The 27080-nt window shown below is 41.0% G+C and overlaps 1 protein-coding gene across 1 annotated transcript; it reads right to left on the reverse strand.

Annotated features, from left to right (window-relative positions):
* Nucleotides 1–1698: 1698 nt before the first annotated feature.
* dnah3 (dynein axonemal heavy chain 3) lies at nt 1699–27074 on the reverse strand. Its single transcript, XM_046057731.1, has 63 exons — nt 26813–27074; nt 26637–26671; nt 26051–26152; nt 25147–25354; nt 24952–24997; nt 24689–24857; nt 24411–24603; nt 24012–24207; nt 23369–23494; nt 21600–21795; nt 21312–21491; nt 21049–21179; nt 20851–20956; nt 20563–20741; nt 20212–20396; nt 19898–20021; nt 19512–19665; nt 19249–19393; nt 18890–19101; nt 18658–18749; nt 18378–18492; nt 18118–18234; nt 17087–17266; nt 16855–16991; nt 16505–16706; nt 16232–16324; nt 16026–16136; nt 15805–15919; nt 15506–15704; nt 15283–15391; nt 15086–15199; nt 14213–14389; nt 13974–14065; nt 13650–13869; nt 13417–13551; nt 13207–13318; nt 12829–13070; nt 12471–12571; nt 12246–12351; nt 11973–12102; nt 11652–11885; nt 11450–11553; nt 11077–11371; nt 10780–10959; nt 10557–10680; nt 10302–10458; nt 10070–10213; nt 9111–9777; nt 8864–9029; nt 8520–8736; nt 8246–8428; nt 7852–8050; nt 7183–7696; nt 5446–7073; nt 5056–5281; nt 4723–4967; nt 4397–4513; nt 3941–4098; nt 3442–3609; nt 3165–3307; nt 2800–3004; nt 2500–2637; nt 1699–2367 (listed from the first exon to the last, which is right to left on the reverse strand). The coding sequence occupies exons 1-63, from the start codon at nt 26853–26855 to the stop codon at nt 2014–2016; spliced, it is 12195 nt and encodes a 4064-aa protein (XP_045913687.1). The 5' UTR covers nt 26856–27074; the 3' UTR covers nt 1699–2013.
* Between the last annotated feature and the right edge of the window lie 6 nt (nt 27075–27080).

Here is a 27080-nt window from a genome sequence, read left to right on the forward strand (position 1 = left end):
GCTGCAGTGTTTCTGTGACTCTGCAAGACAAACAACAACCTCTAAATAGCTGAAATGATTTTGCTTGTTGACACACAGTCATTCCAATACTTACACAAATCAAGGTCAGTGTAACATTCACTGACACAAAACCAACGTGTTGTGTGATTTATGTGATGAAGGTTTCCTCCATTGCCATCCAACACCGTATTAAATAGAGTAAATTATTTAAGGGGACCTTATCTGAAAAGACAGGAGGTTTCTTCCATTCCATTATCAACTCGACATTAACATAATGTAATGACTACAATAAAAGCTTTGCACTTGTGTGTCCTTGTGCAGAAAAGTGACACAGGATTTTTGTAATGCAGTACTAAGCAAATGGAGGTGTCTCACACTGATAAAGTGTTGGAGATGTTTTGCTCCTCCTGGCGTACACAGTTCAGTTTGGGCATATTCATTAAAAGGGTAACGATCATCTAGTTTCCAGGGGGCTCTTTCTGGAGGACAATAACACATTAGCCTAAGGAGGCCTGAAGGAATTAGATAGTCGCTTTGTCTTTCTCTCCCTTGCAGGTGTTCTCAGAAACTCTCTGATTGTTTTTATGTTTTTGACAACAGGACTAAACTGGAGCTGGAGCCAGACGGAACGCCAAGGTTGTGGTTTTAGATTGTCTCCTTAGATACAGGTGGGATGCTGGAGATATGTGCGTATGGCTCCCACTACCACTGGACATAAGGTCACTGCAGCAGTTAGGAGCACCTGTCATTTTATATAGATTTAATGTTGCTGTATTTTATGTCTTATGATCTAGTGTGAGTGTTGATGCAGCAGTAGAAGTCAGATGTCAGATAAATTATGTTTGAACTCACAAGTGCTGACTACAGAGAACATCAAGCAGTGCTGACATAAATACAGCAACAACCAGGCACCACCGGGGTTGAGTATTTGAAATGGTACCACTAGGATTTTGATGCAAACACCTTCCTTTCACACATTTGTTTGAATGAGGTCCATCACGAAGAGGCTCAGTGGAGATTTGTAGCATCCCGTGTTATAGTGTATGATCTGTATGCAGAGAACAGCGTGAATCCTGTACTGAATCTCAGCATTTCATAATTAAGCCATGAATCCGCTTGTCAGGACAGGAAATTGTTCTCCCACTCGTGGCCCGAACCTCAATCAGTGATGGTGAGGCAGGTACAGTGTTTGGCATCATGTGGCCCCCAAGAGAAGGGTGGTCTGTTATCACACCCTCACAACCATTTTTTCCCTTAATCTGGACAGAACCTTCTCCAGTGTTATAGGTGAAACCTTTTTTTTTGTAAATATCAGTGTTTCATTGCCAAATCATTTATGATACTTTGATGTGATTACCACAAGCACATTACACTGTGGTCAAGATATTTGGGCCACTCTTTTGTCCTAACAATGATATTTTAGTGGTGTTGTTTTGCAGCATTTACATCAAATTTCCATAAACCATACTTGCACCTGAAGGCACACTGTGTGGCTATATTAATACATATTCACGTTACTTATGTAATAACTATACAGTCTATGGTAACAACTCAAGACATCATTGCGGGTGCCAGATGAGACCCATGTGGAATGCTGGTTTGGGCTTTGCTGCCATCTAGTGTTTGCCTTCAGAACACACTTCTGGATGGCTCAGATGCTTTTAAGAGAGCACTCATACACACATATTGACATCATCATCCAGTAGTTAGCATTTTGCTGACTTTATTATCCTGTAACAAATTGTTGTAATAACCCACCACCCACTCTGAAACAAAAAGAACCACATACAAAATAAAATAAAATTGTAAAGTGCATCATAGTTCAAACACATTTCAAAAGCAGCTCTTTTCATTATGCAGTGCCACCAGTAACTAATCCAACGTTACAACCAAGCTGTACCACCTCTTAGTGTGTTTACACCTGTGTTACTTTGGCATATAAACACATACACATTCTTTGGCATATGCATTTTTTTTAATAGTTTGAAATATTTAATCAGTTGATGCTAGTTCTCAGTCATCCAGCTGGCAGAGGCATGCCACTCCACGGTTTACCCAGTGTTTCTGTGGCTTGTCCGAGGGCAGCTCGATGGACATGACGTAGTTGGTGGAGTGGCCTGTGGTGGACAAGGTCCCTCTGCGGGCACTGGTTTTGTAAACAGGACAAACATATATGTTTTCATGTTGAAACTTTGACATTTCTCCTGGTTTGAGCTTGATAATGGGCAAAGAGTCAAAGAGGATCTTGGGGAGGGACTCTCCAATGACCATGTTCTCTCTGTCCCAGCGCGCCCCCTCCATGAAAAGACCCTTGACATAGGCCCCGTCCTCTGGCTTCTCATCCATATGGGTCTCTTCTTTGATCACCTGGAACACAACTCAGAGCGTGAATATCCACCCAATACATCCCTGTTATTACCACCCAATACATCCCTATATTATCATTATGGTTGAAAATGACCAAAAACATTGAGAAAGGTTAGCAAACTAATTACATGCCTCATATTCAAAGCCAATGTAGTCTATGGGGATGGTGTACTTCCTGGCAAAATTCTGAGCCACTCCAGTAAGAAATGACTGTGTGAAGTAGAAACCAGAGAGCCAGAAGACTGTGGACGGGCCGTTATCTATCCAATCCTGTCAAGATATCGAAGCATTAGCATAGGTGTAGGTAGTATAATAAAACGGTCAATTCTCTAAGGCAACTGTACATATATGCTATTGGACATTATTCATCTGGCCAGTCATATTCCAGCCTCGCTCAAGGTCTGTGTCCCCCATAAAAATTGTAATTCTTACTTTGAGGAAACGCAACCTGGCTAAGAGATCGGTCACGTAGCTCCCCAGTGGCTTGAGAGAGGGATATGACTTGGCTGCCCACATGGCGGGCACCTTGCCCACCAGCATACTGTTGAAGACGTTCTCAAGTTCAGCAGACATAACGATCTGGCCCTTCAAAGCTTTGCGGATGTTTACCAAGCTGTCGCGCACCACATGAGTGAGTCTGTCAAAAGGGGAGACGAATGCGATCAAGTATCAATAGTAAAGGATTTCATGAGTGCGCGACACGCAAAGTGATTAATGAACATGAGTTATTGGTAATGAAGGTTTGTCCTTTTTCCAACATGAATATTCACTTGCACAGCAGCACAAGTTGTTATTACCTGTTAAAGCGGATCATTTCCTGCCTCAAAACAGTATTCATAGACTCCTCATACATGACTGGGTATTTATTTATAACCATTTGTATGTTAAAGTCTGCTGGCAGCCTAGACAGGATGTCTTCCGCAAGCTCATCCACCACTTCCTACAATGATAACACAAAGCCGAATATAAGAAAACATGTTCGCATATAATGTTTCCTCAGGGAAATTAGCATGAGCCAAAAGTAGGAAATAAAAGTCTGTTGCTTCAGCGCTTCAGCCAATAGGCAGTGCTAACCTGAGAAGACTTAGCCCCGCCTCCCGTCTGCCTAGGCAGTGTCAGCAGCACTCCATCCAGGAGCTGATTGGTCTCTTGATTGTCCTTTGTGATGTCAGCGTTGCTATGAAGTCCAAACACACAGGGATCGGCACAAATTGGAAGACTGCGAATGTAGGTAACATACGTCTGAAATAAAGACAATCATTTTTAAAAATTAATCTCTATCATTTAGGATGATTAAAAAATTACTTGACTTATAACAGTGATGTTCAACTCTGTGCCCTCAAGGCCCAACATTATCTTGATTTCATTCCAGACAAATATTACACTGTGATTAAAACCATTTATCCTCCTCTGGGTAAACAGTGAAATTAGCTGCTGTTGTTTCATTTAAAACATTTTGGCCATAATGACATAAGAAGACAGCTGCTTCGTGCCAGGTCATGACTGATAATGATGGATATGGCAGTCGTAGGCTTTAGCACTCATTAGAAATTGGCCAGAGCTCTGATAGTACCTGGTAGGGGCCATGAGCTGGGACATAGTACAAATCTCCCTCACACAGGTGGTAGCTCTCCTGCTCTATCAGCTCCCAGCTGTAGAAAATGGACAGAAGCGACAGCAGCAGGCGCCTGTCTTTGTCATCTGTCACCCTGCCACCATAGTTGCACTCACCTGAAAAGGGAAGAAAAGGGATCATGAAAACACCAAATACTGGAAATACATGGACATTGTTGTAACTTATTGTCAAGTTTGGTCAAGTTTGGTCCATGTTACATATACACACTTTTATATATGCAAAGAGAGATAGTGGAGTAATAAAGCTCACAGATTAAAAAAACACTTGCCTTAAGATTTAGGGTACATCAACCTGTGATTTAAGGGTGACCTAACTACTCGGAACAGAAACCTTGCAGCCAATTTCATTGGTGTAAATGAATGCCATACTGGGATAAAACTATGACATTCTCACCTGTAAGGTAGGTGAGGGCCTCCAGTGGAACCTCATCATACTCATCTAGGAACATCTGGATCTGCCTCATACTGATCCTCAAGTCAGACTCGTTAAACTCATAGGGAATATTCCAACCTGAGAGAAAATGGAAAAACAACAGCAGCAACATATAACATATAATGTCAGAATGAAGGTAAAATAAACATACCTCATACAATAATGTTTCAAATATGAAAATACAAAACGTTACACCACTTACAAAGATCCAGTGTAAACAAAAACATTTTATCACACAAGGGTCAAACAAGAGATGAGAACTAATATATTATATACATAGTTCTCACCCAGAGGTCCAAAGTTCCTCCTTTCTTGTACTAGAGCATGGAAGAAGGTGAGACCAAATAGGAGCTTCTGCCAAATGACCTGTTTCTTGGAGCTGCTAAAGAAGGCAGGGTCAGAGATGGGGTGACTCAGATAGGAGCGCAACATGTTGGCTCTTATTCCTTTAGGAGGCTCATTGGTCATCTTCAACCCATTCTGCAGAATACTGACTGGGAACTTGTCGGACGGATAACTGGTTAACCACAACCTGGGGAGAAAAAAAGAGACACTTGCCATTATTGTCTTCTTCATGCAAGAACATATTTCAGTTAAACTCACTGTCTAGAATCTTTTACCTAAAGCCAGGGTGTGTGCTCTCTGGGTTGATGGTTTCCTCACATATCCTCTCCAGAGCAGGCATCCAGCTAGTGGCCAGGTGGCAGTTCTGCAGTACCACCCAGGTTCCCTCTTTGATTGCTTTGTTAATCATCTGAGCTGCTATGGGTCCTTGTCCCTGTCCGAGAGAGATGGTTTGGGTCTTACTGCCCCCCATTTCTAGGTCATCGGCAAACTTCAGCAGACCTGAAGAAATAATGCAATACTCTATTAAAGGCTTTTTGCATCCAAAAATAAAACCAGGAGTCACTTCTGAACCAGGTTTCCTTCTGTATTTAATTGTATATTACAGTTTGACTAGGCGGTGTGGGACTAAAATGTAGTAAGGTCACAAGTCTTCAATTTACTACCTGCAGTTGGATCAGATCCTGGTGACAACACAAAGATGAGAGGAGAGCAGCAGTTGGAGTCTTTGTAACTGCCTGCCAGGTCAAAGGTGGGTGGTTCAATGTAGGCCTGTCCCATGTTGTCCACTATGAAATCCTGCACTGCTGGAACCAGTTTATCTGGCCTGAAGCACCTGATAACTACCATTCTGTCCATCCCCACCAACCCACTCCACTGGTCAGGCAACTGGTCCTTATGGGGCCTTCCTGAATCATAGAGCATCTTCCATTTGGAGATGTTGTCTTGGACATGTTCAAAGAAACCATCCAGGTTTGGAAGTTTGGACGCCCTGACGATTTTAGACCAAGATTTGTCAGTCAGCCAGTCTGGAGCGGGGTTGGGGTAAGGGTTATCCAAAGCTATGCCACCTGTTAGAAGGAAGCGCCACACCTGGTCGTCAACCTGTCCCTTACCTTGCATGATGCCTACAGTGAGAAGCAAGGAGAAAAGCAGCTTATCCTTCTCAAAAAGCGAGCGGCACACATTATTGTAGATGCTGAGCGTGAAGTGCTTAACAATGTTGCTGATCCTTTCAGCCACATCATCGCTCTTCAAGCTCTGGGAAATGGAATACAGGTAGAGATTGATGAACCAGGTTAGAGAGTACTGGTACATAGGCTCGATGTTGGCCAATTCTGAGATACAGAAAAACAAAATGGACGAGTGCTCAGCCACAGGACGGTAACCCATGCGAGTGTCATCAATCTTTTTCTCTGTGACACTGGAAATTTTTTGCTTCTCTGAGATCTCCTCGGAGAGGATTTTGGAGGATGACAAGATCTTAATAGCAGTCTCATCCTCCAGGATGTTCCCCTCGGAAGAGGAGAGCACTTTTAAGATCTTGTCCTCAATTTCCTTCAGCTGCTTGTTGTTGGCAGCACTCTCCAGAATGAGCTGGTTCTTCTTCTCTTCCAGCTCAGGTTTCTCTTTGGCTGCTACAAGCCCTAAAAGCTGGTCCTGTAGGCCTTGTGGCGTGATCATGAAGTTCAGCAGACAGACTTTGACAGCCACCTCTGGGAGGTAGTGAGGGTTCCTCAGTCCAGTGGTCATGTAGAACAAAAAGTCTTTGGAATATTCCACAATATTCTCTCCTATTTTCATGTACTCGACACCCTGCTGTTTGAAGGTCTGCTTCAGCAACACAGGTTCGAGCACCGGATCGAGTTCCTCTCCAACGTTCTCCAAAAGCACTGGGGTTCCAAACTGGATGGAATTCTCCAAGATTCTCACATAGTTTCTATCAGACAGTTTGATGACGGCAAGTTTATTAGCCTTCTCCATGTTCTTGATCCATTTGTTGGCTTGACCTTGAGGGTCAATCATTAGGGGCCACCGACGGGAGTTAAACACGATGATACCATTGTCTGTGGAGAAGGAGTCCACTGGCAGTCCAGCAATCTGCCATGCCCTGATGGCCACCTGGTTACCCAGAGTGTTGCTAAGGGTGAAGTGCTCAGAGCAGGGGATTTTCTTCTCCTGGCACAGGATATGCCACTGCTTCTGGCACTCTATACGGTAGTCTACAGTAAATGCCCCAAGGTAAGATACAGTTCCTGAAGAGAGGAGTATGTCACCTGTCAGGTTGGTGTATCTGCAGAAGGGAAACATATTACCAATCTGATTAATATTAAAATTCAGGCACACCACACCACATATCATGACTCACAGTGAAGAATAATAGTGTGTATATTTTCAAATACCTAATCCCTAGTTGCCTTGCAGCCTCTGTCCACCTGTCCTTCTCCCCACCCAGTCCTCCTATGAGCTTCTCTGCCCTGATCAGCTTCTCAGAACACAGTTCAATGTTGTCCTCCAGGTCTTTCTTCTTGTTGATCATGGCATCCAAATCATCATTCAGGCACTGCAGTCTGTCCTCAACTTTTTTCAGCTCAGCTCTTTTCACAGTCAACTTTTCCATCTGCACAGCCAGCTCATCCTCAGCCAGCTTTAGTCTCTCCTTCTTGGGGGCTACCACTTTGGCCACACGCTCATACACTTCCATCGCTCGCACCCATTTACAGAGACCCTCACAAGCTGAGGAGACATTTTTAATAACAGAAGGCTGAAACTCAGGGTTGTCAATGAACTTCTCTCTGATTTTCTTGATGTACGGGGCAGGAATGTTGTCTTTGTCGTAGGCTTTGAGGTTTTCCAAAAACTTCAGGTCTCCAAGGAGCTTCTTAGAGGGCCCCCAGAAGTCCTCAACCATCTTACCTGTAACATATTTATTAATTATTACAAGTTATTCAATAATAATGTTTTCATATTTTATATTAAGATGAATATTTGTAAATTTCAGAAGTACAATATAAACCTTTTTCAATGAGAATAATGCCATATTAAAATCATCCCTTCAAAGTGGATCTCACCTGAGCCACTAGGATCAGGTTTTCTCTCAGGTTTGATGCCCTTCATTATACAGATGGACTCCATGACAAGTTTGACTGGACTTGGCGGGTTCTGCATAGACTTAACTACTGTAATGTCTGCAGGTTTTAAGGTGTCCAGCGCTGACAGGGCAGCCTCCAATGCAGGCATTGCTTCTGCCAAGTCTCCCATACACTCATCCTGGAAGACAACCAGGACACTACAATCAGGGTCTAAATATATAAATGAATGAACAAAAATCTAAAAAGCAAAAAATCTACTGTAGAATTTTTTACTTCTTGAAAACAACTGGCAGATCTATTTTAGAAAAAAAAGATTTGAACAATTCATAAATTATGAACATTTTTGCACTGGTTTTGCCCCTTAAATATCTACCTTGATGGCTTGGGCTGTAGCTGCTGCTTCATTAGCCACTTTCTCATCAGCAGACACAAGTTCTTTCTTAGCATCCACCTCCACTGTTTCCCCCTCTATCTTAACCATCATCTTATCTGTTTCAGCTGAGGTCTGGATCAGCTCTGGCTGCAAAGCAGTTAGCTCCGCCTGCATCACTGACACCTGTAGATATAGTATCAATTTGGATTAATTTGTATTTAATTTGGTCAGAGAAATAACATTAAAAGTAATATTGCTTGACAGGGTGCATCACCTGAGACGCAGCAAACTCCAGTTTCTGGAGACCAACGATGTAGCGGTTCCTCGCAGTTTCCACTTCATTCCTCTTGGCATTAAGCAGACTCTTGAAGGTGAGGATGAGTTCAAGGTAAGAGGTGGGCGTGACATAGTTGTGTCTCCTCAGTCTGGAGAAGTACCGTTGAGACATGTCTCTGACACTTGTCTGGAAGGTCTTGCACATCTCCACTACCCTGAGATCACAGAAAACAAAACAAAAAGTGGGTATACTACACAGTGCCAAATGCAAATTAAGTCCATGCCACTGTGGAAAAAGCTGGAAAAAGTGCTACTTTTTTTGCATTATTTTTAAGCCATTACTCCAGTCTGATGTCACTGTCCATTTCCATATCCTCTAGGAACTTGTGGGCCACCATCTCCAAAGCATCATTTGGCCATGTGTGGAACCAGTCAATGGTGCAGCAGTTGATAAGGGAGGGGAACATCCTAAGACGGTTCCTAAATGCATCACCGATAGGACTCATGGCTGTTGAATACAATAATTCCCAGTTACAACTACTTACTAAAACTTCAATAAAAAAAAAAAAAGACACGTAAAGGTGCCTACCTAGCACAATGTGAAGGTTGGCCTTCACACGGTCAATGAAGAAGGTGTACATTGAGAGTGGAGTGGCATCAATCTTTTTGCCCTCCATCCGGGCGATTCCCTGCATTTTCTCAATTATGTCAGCACGTTCATCCGCAGCAAAGATGTTAGGTACATCACCAGTGTTAAGCAGCATGTTAATGTCTTCTAACATGGCCTCATCCTTAATTTGGCTGTCATTGAACAGGAACACAAGGCTCTTTCCTTCGATGCCTGCTTTAAGCATTATCCGCTTCAGGTCATCACGCCAGTCTGACATGCTGTAGTTCTTGGTCAACTCAATCTGGAACAGGACGTAATCATTGATGAAGGTGCCCAGCTTAGTGGTGCTCTGACGCCCTGAACCACCAATGCCGACAAGTAGAAGATGACCATTGTCTTGTTTCAGCACACGGCAGATGCGAGAAATATGCTCAATGGCAAATTTGAACATTACCAGGGGCATGGGTGCCTTGCTGCAGTTGTTGTACTCATCCAGGTAGAACTCCATCACTTCTTGTAAGGCACAAAAGTCTGTGATTTCGTCGTAGGCTTTAATATCAGAGTCAGGCTTGGCATAGTCACCGAAGAACAAGCTACGGATGCTCTCATCCACTACCTTGCCATCAGGACTGAGATGGCTCAGGAGCTAGACAAGAATTGGAGAGATTTAGGATTTAGAAACACAGAAGCTCCAGTTTTAAATCTTAGTATTTAGTATCTAGTTGACTTGGAACTCACTTGGACTATGCCACTACCATATGAATGCAGAAGTAGTAATTAACGGACAAAATATATCTGACAGCAGAAACGCTTTAAACTGATTTAGACCCAAATCTACTAAACTCATCTTTTTGTAAAGGGCTTCCTATCCAAACAATTTCAGTCATTTTTGCTGAAAAACTTTTTTCTTTAAGAGTGTGCACGATTCAATTATGTACCTTTTCCACACTCTGCTTGAAGAAGTTTGAGGTTCTCTCTTTGACAATGCCAAAGAATGTCTCCTTGTCTTCGTTGTCAACGAGTCGGTCATAAAAAACACGGTAGACCTCGTGGATCCACAGGCGCATCAGTTTGTCTCTGTCCTGGCATAAATGGCCAACACATGTGAGGAAGACATGCATCAAGTCAGTCAAATTAATTTAAACATTTCGCTAATGTTTCCACTCTTACCTGCATGTGTGTATGTGGAGCCAGAAGCACACCTCGTATCACTCGAGCAAAGTCCCGCAAGTTGAAGATGTAGTGGGACTTAGATGGGGTGGGGAGGAAACTGTCCATGGCATCCTTATAGACTGCCATGGTGGCCTTTACCATGATCTTGCCTAGCCTTGGACATAAGACAAAACACTGTTCATCTTTCTTTACAATGATAATTTATATCCTTCCAGCACTGTATGTTATTCTAAAACATATTTGACAGGTTACCTGTTGAAAGAGGCATCAAAGCCCTTGCTGAAGTGCCAGTCAGTAATGGAGGTGAATATCTTGGTCAGTGTTTCATCATCAAAGGAATCAATTGAGATGATATTCAAGTGGCGGGTGAAGCGGCCTAGCATTTCAAACATTTAGTTACTTGCAGGAAACCTTATTATTGCTGATTTTCCCTAAATGAAATGACTGATTAAATAAATAATAATTTCAGCAATACCTGTAATGTCGTTTTTCCCACCACCAGGAGGCCCCATTGCAGACAGAAACAGCACATCCACAATGTTTAGTCTGGAAGTGTCCTTCTTGTCATACCAGTGATGATGGTCAATCCACTGCCTGAGCAGCTCGATTGGTGGTTGGGCGCCGTAGATTTCCTTAGCTGGCATGTTCAGATCATCTACAAAGAAGAGATAACAATGAGGATCAATGAAGAGCTTTCAAACACTTCTTAATATGTGACCCCCTCACTCAATTATCCACTTTTAACCTAACAGTATGGTTGGTCCATCTTTACCAACATAGACGACACACTTCTTTCCCATAGGAGGTCCAAACACTCCCTTCCTTCTTCGGTCCAGCTTGGCCATGATGATGTCTTGGGTCTGATTTGCTGAAGTTCGGGCTGAGAAGTTGATACAGTTTGGTGTGTACTGCCCTTTAGGCAGCGTTACCAAGAAGCTTTTGTTGATGATAGATTTGCCAGTGCCAGTGGGCCCAACAAACAGCATGGGTATTTCATGTGCCAGGTAGGTACGCAGGAAAAACAGCTGACGCGCCGTCTCCATGGTTGGTATGATCAGGTCTGACACCTGGTAGGGATAAGAGTTTCAGGCAACACGGACATTCACACTGGCACCTTTAGCAGCTGTAACCATCAACACACTCACATTGGCTCCAGCTGAAATGATGTTTTCTTCATTTGTGATTGAATCAGTCCATACATTCCACTGTCCTTGTCCATCCTTATGAAAGTAGTAGTCATAGACAATGCCTGCAAAACAATAAGTAAACATCATGCATGACTAATGTTAAAAAGACAGATTTTTTAATTGGTATATTAATTATACATAATTCTTTTTGTTTCATGACCTCTCTCAGGGAAGATGTTGTTCTTTTTAAGTTTCACAGTCTTAGGCCGAGGGTGCTCATCGTCCATGCCCATGATCAGATTGCGGTAGAAGACATCAAACTTTTTACGACAGTTCCCAGTGATGGTCCCACCCAGAGTCCATACGACCGCGAAGAGGAACAGACCCTGCAGCCACATGGTTATCTGCTGGCTGGACATCTGTGTACCATTGGCTCCTGACGCAGAAATTTCATCTGTGTATTGACAGGAATGTTAACACACACACAAACTGACAAAAAGAAATATGTATAAACTATTAACTAAATGTAATTCTTACTAACCCATCAGGCAGGTGTACAATTTCATTAGACTGGAGGCCAAGTGAATGGGAGATGTTTGAACCGCATAGTGACACTCCCTGTCTATAAAGTCCAGGCAGGGCTGAACTAGCCAGTCAAACAGGTCCACTATCTATGGGACAAAAGAGCAAAGAACCAGATAGAAGACACATCAAATGACATCTAACAGTAATATAAAAAGTAACATAAAAGTAACAAAAAATGTAAAAGGCCATTGATGAGCCAATTAAAAAAAATGCATGTTTGTAATCTCACCAGTTCTCTATGTTCAGTGGTCAGGCTTTCAGGCAGTGTGTTCATGTAGGAATCTCTGAGAGGAGACCAGCCCAGCTGCTGGGGTTCCATGTAGATCATACCACACCTTAAGACAGATGGTTACATTCAAAATCCACAATGCAGCAACTTTTTTAAACTTTCAAACTGTATGCTTTCTATTTAAAGATAGCAGTTGATGCTGCAGCTTCTGTCTGTGTCGCTTACCTACTGACGGTAGCAGGAGAGGCTTGCTCCAGGTCAGCAGGTTCGAAGATCAGACTCATTTTGGAACTCATCTGGATGATCTCACCGCTCATCAAACAAAGCTAGCAGAAAGCAGAAAAAGACAGAGGCTTCTTATTTAAAGACTCTAACAGAAAGGTAAATCCCCTACAAAAAAAATGAATCTCTACTCCAAATTTAATCAAATCTGGCTCGCAGTTGTTTAGATAACCTGCTGTGCATGTTTCAATGACCAGAAAACCTGAGCAACCAACCAATTGACTAATTAATGGCATTTTAAAAACTTTTTAGCAGCAGTAAGAAAAAACTACAGTGAGGAAGGCATCAAAATGTCCAGTACCTTCTTGTTGTCATCCAGCACAGTATTCATGTTCTCAATCCAGACAGCATCAATGGGCCCATCAAAGATGATCCATTGTCGATTTTCTGAAGCAGAGATAGCCTGATCCCTGAAAGAGGTGGCCAGCACACCATCAGACCACTCATGGCTGACTGGATCGAAGCAGCCATACAGCTGGCCCATGGTGATGGCCTTGGGGTTGATGATGCAGTAATCCACTGCAAACTCCTCCATGAGCTTGGCTGAAAAAGTGGAATGCAAAAAAACTTAAAACTGAAATAGAATAATATCTTTGCTGATGGTTTAGCTAGAGGCCAATTTATGATTAGGAAAAAACATGGTAGCAACTACAAGATGCGTGTTAATTTAAATACCTACCTTCATAAAGGTCTCCAAGGGCATCAGCAAGAACTTTATATGCAGAAGTCTTTCCTCCAAGGGGGTCTCCTACTATCATGAAACCATGGCGTACCAACATCATCTCATACACCTATACACAATCACAAATCAAATTCTGAGTAGTATTATATTATATTTGCCATTGAGCATTATATTGTTTTAAGACATAGCACTCCTCCTCCTTGGTACCTGGATAATTTTGCCAATGAACCATGGGACTGGCTGGAGCTTGAGCTTAGCAATGTTGTCATTAAGAGCCTTGAGGAGTAGTTCGTAGTCTGGTTTTGGAAGGACCACACCGGGGAATAAATCAGAGATGATACCCTGTGGGGAGCAGCGGGAGATTGAACTATTAATTACTGAAACAACTGATGCATACACAGAAAACTACCTACAATTAGATTTGGTGCAACCCTTGTCACCTGAAACAATGGCACATCCTGTGCTAGAAACTTGGCCATGTTGACGTCCATCAGCGCCCGAAGCAACAGCACGCTCTCATTCTCCTTGGGGTACTTCAGCTTCAGATTCCCTGCTGCAGTCAGCACCGACTTCACAGCTCGCATACCGTAGTCATAGTGGTGTTGGGAAGACAGCTGCTCAGAGCACAAACGGTAGGTAGCCACGATCTTCTGGGCCAGGCTGTCGGTAAAATTGGAATTTGAGATCAAAGAGGATTGGTGAGTGAACCAAACGGCAGCAAAGTCAAGCCCAGAAAAAATATACTTACAAAAAAATATACATGCCTGCGAGATTCAATAAAGCCCATGGAGTATAATGAGATCTCCCCAATGAGCCCATAGTCTGGCACCATCATAGCCACTGTCCGGAAAAGAGCCTACAACACAAGATTGGCAAGGTAGTTCTAGCATCTTATTCTCTCAAGAACACACTTTTCATCATCACATTCTGCACTGCTGAGTGACATTATGAGTGACTGTTAAGTGATTATAGTGACTAGAGTGACAGTGCTACAGTGCTGTACCTTTAAATTGTCAGGGAGCTCTGCTCTGCCAGCGTAACCAGGGTTCATGGTGATGAACACAGAGCAGGTTGGGTTGAGTGACAGCACTGTTCCCTCAAACATGAAGGTCTTCAGATGTTTGCCAATGGCCTGTTGTATGCAGAGGACCTGCTGAGCCACCACCGAGAGCACCTCAACCTGTGACACACACACACACACATGTTGTACAAGTGAAAAGTGAAAGAAACAATAAATTAATAAATGATGTACATGTAACTGCCTTCAGCAAACACTCTTTGTAATGTGTTGTGACTGAGAGAGAACAATATATAATACTCAATCATCAACATCACCTGTATTTGAAGATGCAAATATGCCATGTTGAACTGGACAGTAATTCAAAGTGGCAGCTGTTTCTTTGCATTCAACAACATTGTTGAGCATTAAGAAGAAACAACACAAGTGCAGGCATGTTTGCTATCTAATTGCTTGGATACAATACAGGTAATACCATGTGTTTTTTCTGTCATGGTTACAAATGAAACATTTTGTTGGCAGGTAAATCATTGCACATTTTTGGTACATGCTTCTTACATGGCGCTCTACATTTTTTGCAGAAGAAGATGAGAGAGCACAAGGCTGGATTTAAAATGATGGATATTCTGACATATAAAAAGGTGCTTGTACTTGGACTCTATATAAAGATAAACTAAGCCAGTGCAGTGCTGGAGATGTATTCTGCCATTCCTTAGTTAAAAAATAAAAATCTCTAGCAGCAGTGTTTTATATGGCTTACAACAGTCAGTTACTTTCTTTGTTAAGACAGTTTAAAGTGTATTAAAATAATCCAATCATAGAGATAGATTTGACCAGTATAATAATAGCTGTGCTCACCTCAATACGATTGAACTCATCAAAGCAGGCCCAAGCTCCAGACTGAGCCAGTCCTTTAAAGAACTTACTCATGGCCTTGTAGTCCAGACCATCGGAGCAATTGAACACGACACACTAGAAACAAATTACAGCTTTAATGCTAGTATTAAAAAACACAAATAAAATGCAGTGTTTTAATGTTAACCGTTTTGGTGTACCTGTTTAGCCAATGCTTTTGCCAGATCTTTTGTGGTCTCAGTCTTGCCAGTTCCGGCAGGACCCTCAGGAGCTCCTCCCAAGTTCAACTTCAAAGCCCCCATCAGAGTTCTAGTGTAGCACAAAGTCATTTGACCAAATGATACAATGAAAGAACTTCCCATCTTGGACACTGGATTTACAATATATTAGAATCTGCCAACAGTAAATTTTACAATAAGTTACCTATAGCAGCGATCTGTAAGTGGTGTAATTACAAGGCGGGGGGAATTGCCCAGATATTCATAGCCATATTTCAAACAGGTGGTGATCATGCGCAGCATCACTTCTCCATCCTCCCAGAAGTAACGAAGTTGAGAAATCCATGCAAAGTCATTCAGTGAGGAGATGCGGTCTTCTGCCAGTTTTGCCACAACATCTCGAGCTAAGAGAGGAAAAAAGCACAAGATTTTCTGCAAGCTAGATTTAATCAAGAGAACATATTTTAAACCTTTAAAATGAAATGGAATAAACAGTTATATTACCATGAACATCTATAACAGTGAGAGCACCAAGGGTCATCCTTGCCCCTCCTGGCAGCTTCCCACGCACCAGCTCCACAATGTCAGCAATCTGGGCATTGCACTTCTCCACATAGGCCTTTGAGTGGAATGGATTACACAGGTTAGACTACAGTGTAACAGTTATGTCATTTTTGGACTTGAGGAAATTAGCAGTGAATGGACTGGTGGGTCTAAAAACTGACAGGCAGAGAGTTGGTCTGAATGGCTTCAGATACTTCAGTAGTCCAAAAGATGGAGGAGGCACAAATGACAACTTGGCCAGGCCACTGCAACACCCACTTCTTCCTGGGCACCTACAGCAAAAAAACAAAAAAACATCACCTTATCATAAAATTAAGTCAACCTAAGTTAATCACAGATTCAAAAATGAAGTTGGATCCCTAAATACCTCCGTATACTGAATCACTCCTTGATGGATGACATGTCGAACACTCATGAGCATTAGGTTTTCCACCTGCAGCAGCCACTTTTCTACCATACCCTAAAAATCAGGCGATAACAGTCCATCACATATATCCACCGTGTTATATCCAAGTTAAATTTGTTACCATAACAGAAATATAAGAATATAAAATAGACATGATACATACATTTATGTATATTTAATGTCAAAATATATGAAACAACTACTGACACAATGTATAAAAACACTCTTCTACACCTTGGCTTTGGCTGGATAAATCTTTTCTGTGAAGGGCACAGTCTCCTTCTCAGAGCTGATCATGCCAGTGATAGCCATATCTTTGGTGAACTCCAGTTTGGCAATGCCCTCAAAACACTTCTTCAGGTGGGGCTGCACACGCAGTGGGTCTTTGGTCTGTGACAAGATCTCCAGCAGCTCGTCGTTGGACAGGAAGAAGAACCTAAGAATGTAATGAAGAGGAGAGGGGAAAAAAAACAACCACTTGACTTAACACCGTTAGAAAGAATGTTAATATAAGTGCTCACTGTGTCATTTGTATGTTCTGTAATTATAATGCCCTATTAGGGCTAGTACTAGTGGGAAAAAACCTTGGGAAATAGAGCCTCTTCTTTTCCAGGTATGTATTGAGGCCTTTTTGGATGTCATCCAGGAATACATTGGCCTCCTGTAGCCGTTCCAGCATGTTGGGCTGGCTTGTAGCCACCAGAACACGTGTATCCTTAATCTGGACCGGTAAAATCACACAAAAGCAAAAGCGAAGTGCATGAGAATCAATTTTTGCAAACCAAAACAGGTGTTTGTGTGTCCAGAGGATCTTACCGCTTCAGCGATGATGTTCTTCCAGTAGCTGTCCACAATGGCAAACTTGCGTCCCTCCTCAGGCATCTGGGCAATGATGTCCTCAGAGCTAAAGATGGGTTCAAGGTAAAGCCAAGAAGCTTGACACCTCAACATGGAGTCTAGGATGTCCTGCATACTCAGCAGCTTGTCCTCCCATTGCTAGGTAGGAAAGTAATGGTGAGAATAACATAATTATAGCAACAACAAGCTATTGTTTTGTCTCATAGTTGCATCATTTCTAAAGTTTATTTTTCAAAACACTATAACAATCCCACAAAGCCAACAAGAAGCCACAAAAAGGAAAAATAAGATAACAGGGTAGAAACGATGCAATATTCATAAATGGTAGTGTAAACAAAACAATGTAAAAGCAAGCCCATAAAAACAGATGAGGATTCAGAAGAGTACTGTGTAATGATTATATTAGCTTGCATTCCTCAAACAGGTTATTACAAGCCCTTTTATGGTAATTTTATGGTTCCAAATAAAGCTACTTTCAATGGTGCATAGTGACTATAGTGAGTGGCCCTGCAGAGGTTGTGTTTATGCAGAACAGGCAATTTGGTTACTTGTTCTAGCATGAAATTGTGCCTGCATTTCCACCTGGTCAGACCACCTCTTGTTGCAAACAGAAGAGTTATTTTTGTGGCTTTACTTGTCATAAACATATGGCTGAGGGTCACACATATACCTCCAAAATCACACAAACTCATTCTATCTAGGCTGATTTATGGTTCTTTGACTTTTCTATACAATTTTAAAGTCGTTTGAATGAATACGGTAAAAGATAGCAGCAGGAATGTTATGTGTGATTCATCTGTAGTGTCTAATTTGAAAGTTTTATATATATTTTTTAAAAGTGATAATGTTATAGAACAGTATGATGAGCCGGCACCATTGCTCTACTCTTTAGGCAAATGAGGAAATGATGTTCACTATGGTTACATCTACTATTAATACCTGCTGAGGGTTTATCTCTATAGAGAGTGGTTTGTGTTGCCATGTCTTACCTTACATTCAGTCTCTATTGGCTTAATGAAAGGTGAACCTCGAATGGTCTGCGTCTTAATAACGTGGTCATCGAGAAGCACTTGGATGTCATCCACTGCTGACAAAATATTGGTACCCTATGATAAAATATTAAGTTGATGTCAATGTCCCATATGAAATGTGTGGGCAGTTTGAATTGAGTTAACATGACTGTTTGAGCATTTCAGCTTGTAGTATATCTATTGTAAATGTATGTGATTGTATGGTGTGTTTGTCATACTGTATCTCTGTACGGAGTGAAAGAGAACTGGAGCTCGGCCCATTCATTTTTCATCTTCTCCATGGATTTTTCCAGAGAGTACTCCTTACTGGCCGATGCTCCAATCTCTTCCAACCTAGGGCAGAGGTAAAAAAAAAAAAAAAGTAGTTAGTTCTATAACTCATCAAAAGTTTGATTAACATAAAAATCAGGGTCATTGATTTTCCACACTAAACACAGTACATTCTCTTTGTTCTTTACATGTTTTCCAACATGGTGTAATGTCAGTAAAGTGTCTTACTTATCAGAGAACTGGGAAAGGCCCAATTCCAACATGTTCAACAGTGAGCTGTTCACATCCGGTTTGACATTAAAGCCCACAATGCTGCTAATCTGTAGAGAGGCGTAAATTATTCACATCAGCTTCATGGATCACAGGAGACGAAGGACACTTGGTCCTTACAAAGTGAATCTGACAGTGGATTTCTATCAGTGTCAGCTGAATGAATGAAGATAAAAAATATTCAGCCGACCCTCTCCCAGTGGCGGTCTTTGATGCCAGGGTTACAGATGGTTTTCAGGATGGGTAGGTGCTGCTTGAACTGGTCTATCTTGTTTTTGAAGCTTTTAGCCACACGGCAAGGCCCAGGAAGATTAGACAGAGACTTAGTCAGTTTATGCATGGTCCTCCACATGATGTCCACCTCATCAGAGATTTTCTCAGCATCCAAGCGTACAAAAGGACCTAGGCATTAAATGATAAAGGAAGTACACCAATGTGAAAACAACTGTGCATCCTGCTTACACTAGTTGTGTGCTATTAAGGGCTACTCATAAAGTAGCTGTGAGAAAATAAAAAATGCACGTAGTTTCCCCACCGTGAGTCACCTACCATTCATCCACTCCTCTGACATGCTCTGAAAGTTTAGTGCCGTGGACCAGAGCTGTTCATATGGCTGTTTGTCGGATATCAGAGTTTGGAGCATTGGGAACTGGCTCGGCTCCTTCTCCAGCAACAACTGCTCTTTGTTGATATACTGTTGAAAAAGCAGTGACAAAAGTGTTTTCCAACCGCCATCTGAAACATGACTTTGAGGTAGTGCAGTCTATGTTTTGCTTGGGTATCAAACCTTTCAAATTTGCAGTGTCTCTTACCTCTAGATCAGTGAGAGCAGCCTCTAGGTTGGCGGCGATTTGAGTGAGATTTCCCACATTGTTCTTCATCTCTTCCATGTTCATTACTTCCTTCTTCTTAAAGGCCTGTATGTCCTTGGCCACACCCTGCAGCCTCTTGTCAAAGTCTATTATCCTGAGACAGTAAAATGGAGATGTAGCAGTTGTTATTTCAGTTGCTGGCGTTTGGTGTCAGAAAACAGACTGTGGCTAAATTTACTGAACAGTTAGCTAACTAAATCTGAATTTACTGCACTTCTCCATCTTTGAGCCAAAACAAATCCAATGTCGGATACTGGATGGTGCCTGGGTGAAGCTGAGGAGGGACAAACACCACATTCAACGTAAAAATTGTTTATTCCAGTAACCTTGTTTGTAGATATCCCTCAGCCTGTCTTCTCATGGTGGCCAGACGAACCTTGCTGTCGTCAAGCTCAGTCAGGATCTGATTGGGCCACTGGAAAACGCGGGAGTTCAGCCTCAAGTCATCAGCTAGAGTAAGAGAGAAAAGACAAAAAAATTATATAACTGCTTGATTCAAACATTGGTATAAAATTATTTAGCTAAACCAAGCTAAAGAGATGAAGGAAATAAGGGTTAGGGTATCTATGGTGGTATTTGTGTATATTAAATGCACTTTATTTTGGCTCTAATTAAGAAAAGCACTAGGGGTTTCACATACAGGGTAGAGTGGCATAGTCCAGGAGGAAGTTGAGGCGGTATGAGGCCTCATCAATCTCATCTATCAGCTTGTGAATGGTCACATCACTGGTCTTTTTAATGTACTGGTTGAGAGACACCAACTCCTCTGTGGTTTCTGGAGTGCCTCTGATGGTCTCAGTAATCTCCTCATACATTTGACAGATCCTGGGAAAAAACAACAGCTTGTCGATGACATTCTCTCTCTTCAAATTTAAGTAAACCTATGACTAATTTGCTGTTGAAACTAAACAAAGAAAACAAAGGAGTTGTTCAATCTATCAGACACTTTTCTGCTGTTCACGTTTTAAGGAGATAGAGAGTTTCCTCTCACCTCTTGTTAAGCTCTTGGTTCTCCTCCACTTTAAACATGATGATCTTCTCTTTCAGTGCCTCAGCACGGTCACACAGGTCATTGTTCAGCTTGCCAGCGTACAGACAAAACAGGGACAGGGGCACCGTAACGCGCAGTGAAGCAATCTCCTTCCACAAGTGATTAATACTCTCAATTTTCTGAAGATTGAGAGAAGGAGAGAATATTTTGGCAAAGCAAGTAGACAGCAAATGCCAGCTGAAAATAGAAAATGTTCAGTGTACATTTTAGTTGGGAATGTTTAATTACCTTTGTGAATCCTTCTAAAGAGTGTTTCTCTTTGAGGAAAGCTGACATCTCCTGCTTTGCTGTCTGGTCCAGTAAATTGCTGTATTTTTGATATACATTCAAATACCTGTAGAATGAGGTGTAGTATTACCGGCTTTATTACACTTACTGGCACATCAGCATACTTTAAAGACATACATTCAGTTGATGTGTCATTACTTTTTAGGTCCCACTGTGTTCTTGTGAAAAATATCCTTGGCTTTGTTGATTAGGTTTGTAACCAGCGACTCATCAGGACTGACAGTGCGTAGGTACAAGTTCTTGATATCGGGAAAGAGGTGACATTCCACCTGGCCAAAGCATATCAGTCATAAAGTATGCATTTGTGTTGCATAAAAACAGAAACAGCACTTTGTATCGGTTAATATAAAATAGATGGCAGTAAGATCATTAAAACTGAAGGTGCTAAGGGATTATTGTACCCTTGGGAGCTTCTCAGCACTCTTGATGATTTCCATGAAGGCTCTGTGGATGAGCTCCCAACAAGCCTGAAAGCTCGGGCTAAAGTCAATGTGAGGCTCATTCACATTTAGCTTAATCAGCAGCACCTGAGACTGGACATACTTCATCTCATCAAACACCTCGCCAAAGTCATTGCCGTCCTGAAGAACACAGGAAAAAAAATCTGATGTGAAGTCTGAAAAGTACGAGTAGATTTGGGTGCTCCTCGCCACAGACTATTTTACAACAAAAAAAAATTCTGTCCAAACCTTGTGTATACTGAAGAAATATAACAGGTCCTCCAGTGATTCTACGACCAAGCTTCGGAGCTGCAGTGACATGAAAGCAGCCACACAGCTGAAGAACTCCTGGACAGCAACTGGAGCCGACTGCTCACTCTTGGGTAAGAGAGGCAACCACTGGTCCTCAAAAGTGTCAAGGAGTGATGCACAGTGAGGCAGCCACCTGAAAGAAAATGGTTGAGATAAGTTCAGTTCAGTTTATTATAAAAGCATCGGCAACAAATATACTCATTAATAGTGTTAAAATAGGGTTCTTGCACCATTTTAAAAGTCAAATTTAATGCTTTTTAAGATGTTTTAAGACCTCAACAAATATAAATTTAAGACCTCAAATCTAAAAAATAAAAGAGATGCGCGTTTGATCTCTTAATGAACGACACATTGCCACATTTGGCAGTTTTATTTTCACCACATGTGAAAGACTTTGCATATTCTGAATCAGGGAACATAGAGGCTGTTTACACCCGGCATTAAAATGTATTTTGGGTGATCAGATTGTGATCGGGTAGACGCAACCGAGACGCATTGAGGACAGATTGTAATCCAATCAGCAAAACAACTTCTGGAGGTGGTCAGGGATACCATGACCACATGGATGCAAATGCCTTGATAACCACAAAAACAGCAACTACTTGGGCGGAAATATGTATCGGCCGCAGTCTTCTGCAAATAAAATCCAAAAGTTTGACAACGCAGACAGGAGCCTAGACAGTGTGTTCATTCAGTGTTGTGTATAAATGTGCTCAAACAGTGCCAATTATTGATCATGCTCAGGTGATCGTGTCTGTTTGTGAACGTGAACTAGGGCTGGGCAATAAAACAATAATGGTAATTACCATGATACAATCTTCCTCAATAACAAATGTTCAATAAATATTTGATTTAATTCATTTGAATCACAAACGAATTAGCACTTTCTTTTCTATTAGGATATTTATTGTGTTGAGGAAAAGGGACTGAAAAAAGATTTTACTTAATTTTTCTTTGTTTTGAACATTTTACCTCAGCTTTGTGAAGTGATGAACTGTTTGATACCAGACTGCTGTTTGGCATCAAGTGTTTGTCATGTTCTGACCGTAAAGAAAAGTTTAAAAGCACAATTAACCATCTGGTTTCTTCAGGACCGAACTTAAGGTTCTGTTAATGAAATCATTTAATGAAATCCTTTAATATGATGTCTACTGAATAAAAGCTGTCCTGACTGTACTAGTTACTGCAGTTATTATGTCCTTTATTTATTCCCTGGTTCTTAATGACATTTACATATCCCTATAGAGACAAATAATATACTCTGTGTTGGCTGAGACACTGGGAAACTGACACACAGCAGAATAATGGTAGCGGTTAGCGATTGCAAATTAGTAACATGAAAATGAACAAACAGCAGCTAATTTCTACAAAAAGGCTCATATTTCAGTCATGCAGCCAGGCATCCTACAGCCAGGCTGCTACATGGTCTAACAGGCTCTACTGCAGGCACACAACAAAGGATGCAATGGAATCCTAAAGGTATTATGTAAAGCAATCCACTGAAAGGCAGCTCGACATGGGTATGACAAAGTGGACATGGTGGAAACATGAGACTGCAGCTACAACATGATTAGCTGCCTTGGCTGTGTACATACTATAGAAGCCGATGAGAAGACACACTGGTATGATTAAGTCTGGATATCACCTTATGGTCTCCCTGACAGACTGGCTGTTTTGAGACAGTCTGGCATACTGGCAATACTCACATTTGAAGCAATTCATCTCTTGTGTTTTGGCACTGTCTCTGGACAAACTCTTCAAACTCAGATGGCAGGAGGGGGAGGCTAGTGGAGAAAAGGTCCTCCAATCGAACAAATCTCAAGGATGAAAATCTGAAAGAAGATTCATTTTATTTTTAATGTACTTATCTTAGGATTTGATATTTATAGAAAGACACTTACATATATACAAACACACTTTTACTGGCATATAATCAGATACACATGATTCCAGAGTAGATAAGACCTTGTGCAGGAGAGGTTGAAAGTTACAATCCCCTGCTAACAACGCAACGTAAACAGATTAACACTGAATAAAAATGATAAGAGATATAAAGAAAAAAGAAAGAAAGAAAAAAGATATATATACAGTATATTCATTGCAATGAATTCTCATTTCAGATGGATCAGGATGCTATCGTAATGCTTTTTAAGAGGTTTTTTAAAATACATAATTATATCATTTTAAATTCCACAAAACAGTACCTTTGGATCTAAATTAAAATGTTACTACATAACGGGAATATAAAGGAAGATGAAGATGTTTAGACTGTCTAGCTGGATATGAATGAATAAGTACAATACAAGCTCACCCTCACTGAATGCACAGTACAGTACAATTCTGTATTACCTGTTTAGCCAGGCATCCTGAAGTAGGACCATGACGTGACTGACAGAAAACAGATGTTGGCTTTGCCACATGTAGGTCTCCTTGTAACTAGTTGTCCAGGGCACTGGCGCTCGGATCAGCCTCCTGGGAAAGGGCTTGGGGACGCTGGATATGGAGAGTCGCTGGCGCTCAGAGGGGTCCATCAGAATGTAGTCCACTGACAATTGACAATTAACAACATAGACGACAGATTGATAGAATGTCATTTTCAAGGCAAAGGAGGCATTTTTATCACAGAGGAAGAGTGACTAGCCTTTTTGTGTTTAATGTATGCAAATGTGCAAGCAAGAGCTTTAAATAGGATGTCTAAATAAAGCAATACTGCCATTAAACAATCACTGGCACTTTATTGTTTTATACCTATGCTCTTCTTAAGGCTGAAGTAATAATCTCTTTTGACCTCCTCTTCCATGTTCGCCCTCAAAATCTGAAGGTGTTTACTACTATCCTCAGTGTCGGGAGGCAGCCGGCACATGATGTTCACCATCTGCTGATATGGCTGGGGGGCCAGCACAAAGCTGGGGACACCAGTGTTGATGTAGTACATATACCTCTGTGTGAGTAAAGGTAAGATCAACAATGTGTCAGAAGAGAGACACAAAAGATTCTAACAACTGGCACAATTAATTTATACTTGCTTCCAGGTCTCTCTCATTAGGTTCTGGCTGCATGGCCCTCATCTTCTCCTCTTGGCTGTACATGATGTCCAGCTGCTCTTTAGGACTCATAGGCCGGCTGCTGGGAGTGTGAAAGTTTCTCAATCTAGGCTTTGGCCGAGGTGAAAGTGAAGCCTGAAAAGATGTATCCCTGTGAAAACGTTAATGAATCAGGTCAAGTGCTTCAAGAAAAAGAATATTATAGAAGATAGTGCTGAAATGTGTTGCTTTAAGGTCACAACTACCTTCTCCTCTGTGTAATTGCTTGTTTCTTTCCTGCTGCAGTTGATGCTGATAGTCTCATTAAGAGCAAAAGTTTACAGAGCAGTCTTACATGTTCACATTATAAATTATGATCAGTTAACAAAGTAAAGAACATTGCAATCTCAGATAGTTTCACACAGACCAGGGTTTAAAATGAGAAGGACTTGAAAGGATACAGGTACCTGCTGGTTTTGCCAAGGATTGGTAGAAAGTGTGTCGTTTGTGCTGGAGATTAATAATTTTAAGGTCTTTGGCCCAGGGACTGTAGTTATTTCCAATAGACTCACTTGGAGTACGGTGCAGATGTTGCTCTTTAAAGGGCACTGCTAGAGTCCAAGATTTGGTCTGGAGGATGGGTGGGTAATGACTGTGCCTCAAGACTATCTGAGATAAAATAACAGCAACATACAACAATAACATGTTAAGATGGTGTAAGGTAGAGACAGAGATGCACTTTCTAACCCCATGCCCTAAATATAAAACATTAACAGAAAAACACTTTGCGAACATTTCCCAAATATACCCTTTTATCAGATACACAGAAACTCCCCTATTTACTGGGAGAAATACCAGAATGCCAAATCATTGCAGCAAAATATATCTCCTCATGCCACGAACTGAGTACAACCAGTGGAAACTCAGACTAGACTAATAAATATATTAAATAATTGTACTTTATAATTTTCAGATGATTATTATTTTGATTGTTATTTTAGTAATTGCTCCTTTATTTGTTTGTTTTTTAAATTTCACATTTGATACTGATTTTTAGTTGTTTTTTATTTATTATTTATTGTCTATTAATACACACACATGCACAGACACGTTTATGTTTTAATTATTTTATTTTCATTTTTAATATAATATTTTTACTTTATTTTTATATTTTAAAATTACTATGATTATTTTTTAACACACATTATTTGGCAATATTTTACATTCATGCCAATAAAGCTGAAGTGAATTGAGTGTTAAGATTTGTATGGTGTGCACAAGCGTTAGTGTGTTTCATTGGGCAAATATCTGAGCAAAACTTCTCTAAAACACTAGTTCATATGATGCAGTGATTTACATTCTTACCTGATACAGTTCGGAGGGTTCTGCATTACAAGTCAATGGCAAAGGTGGGGGAACAGAATATCCTCTGCTCTGACTCATATTGTAGATAGAGTCATCCTCCATCTGTAGTTCAGACAAAATAGTGAGGGTTGCCACACAGAAGGACCACTGACACTTTTATCTGACTCTTATTTGGACATTACATTAAATATCCCTTATCCCTTATAAAAAGGTTTTATTTTATTGATTCCAAAACTGTAGAAGACATCGTTAAATGCCCTATAAGACGGACTGTTCAATACAATACTTTAAACTTTTATTTAGGCCTACATAATATGATACACACACCTGCCTGTAATTTCTCATTTAAAGTTTTTACACAATTGCATGCAAAATACATACATATGGATAGAATTAATTTCAAAATCAGCCCATATATCAACATTGTTCAGTGAAAAAGCACATCTGTAAGACATAACATTCTAATATAATATAGCTACTAAGTATTTAGCTAAAGGAGGAATTCTCCACCATAAATATGTTGCCAGATAACAGAAAGGTAAACCATTAACGTTAGCTAAGTTAGGTAAGTTAATGTTAACGTTACCTGTTTCAGCCGTTCCATTTTGTTCAGCTTTTCTGCTAGTGAAAGGAAGAAAAAATACCAATAACTTGAACGTATGACTCATAAAAGATAGACGTTTCATTTTTATCAGTATAACCTAGCAGCTGAAGAGTAAACAAACACTGAAAAACACACTGCTGTCCGTTAATATCAGTTACCTGCTATCGGTCGCTCTGTATCGCTATGCCGGCAGGATTTCATTCATTGCTGCGTAGCATTAGCTTAAATGTTTCATGTAAAAGTGCCTGTCAGCAGCAAAGCCTGCCAGCACAGTTGAAATAAAAATATTAATCTGCCACTTTTCTATTGTACAAATGGCTGGGCTATTTTAAGCTACTGAGAGTTTAGTTATGCGCAGTCAGTGCTTTGACTGAGGAAACGCTTTCACGTTGCTGTAAACTGAAACACTGTTGATCTCATCCAGGC

The sequence above is a fragment of the Micropterus dolomieu genome, linkage group LG09, assembly GCF_021292245.1.
Source record: "Micropterus dolomieu isolate WLL.071019.BEF.003 ecotype Adirondacks linkage group LG09, ASM2129224v1, whole genome shotgun sequence".
Taxonomy (NCBI): Eukaryota; Metazoa; Chordata; class Actinopteri; order Centrarchiformes; family Centrarchidae; genus Micropterus; species Micropterus dolomieu.

Coding starts and splice junctions, on each gene's coding strand:
- dnah3 (XM_046057731.1), bottom strand. CDS start 26,855: ATGAAATCCTGCCGGCATAGCGATACAGAGCGACCGATAGCAG. Junction 19,666..19,897: donor GAGGGATATCTACAAACAAG/GTTACTGGAATA, acceptor TTACTGTCTCAG/GATAATAGACTTTGACAAGA. Junction 3,308..3,441: donor GCGGGGCTAAGTCTTCTCAG/GTTAGCACTGCC, acceptor TTATCATTGTAG/GAAGTGGTGGATGAGCTTGC.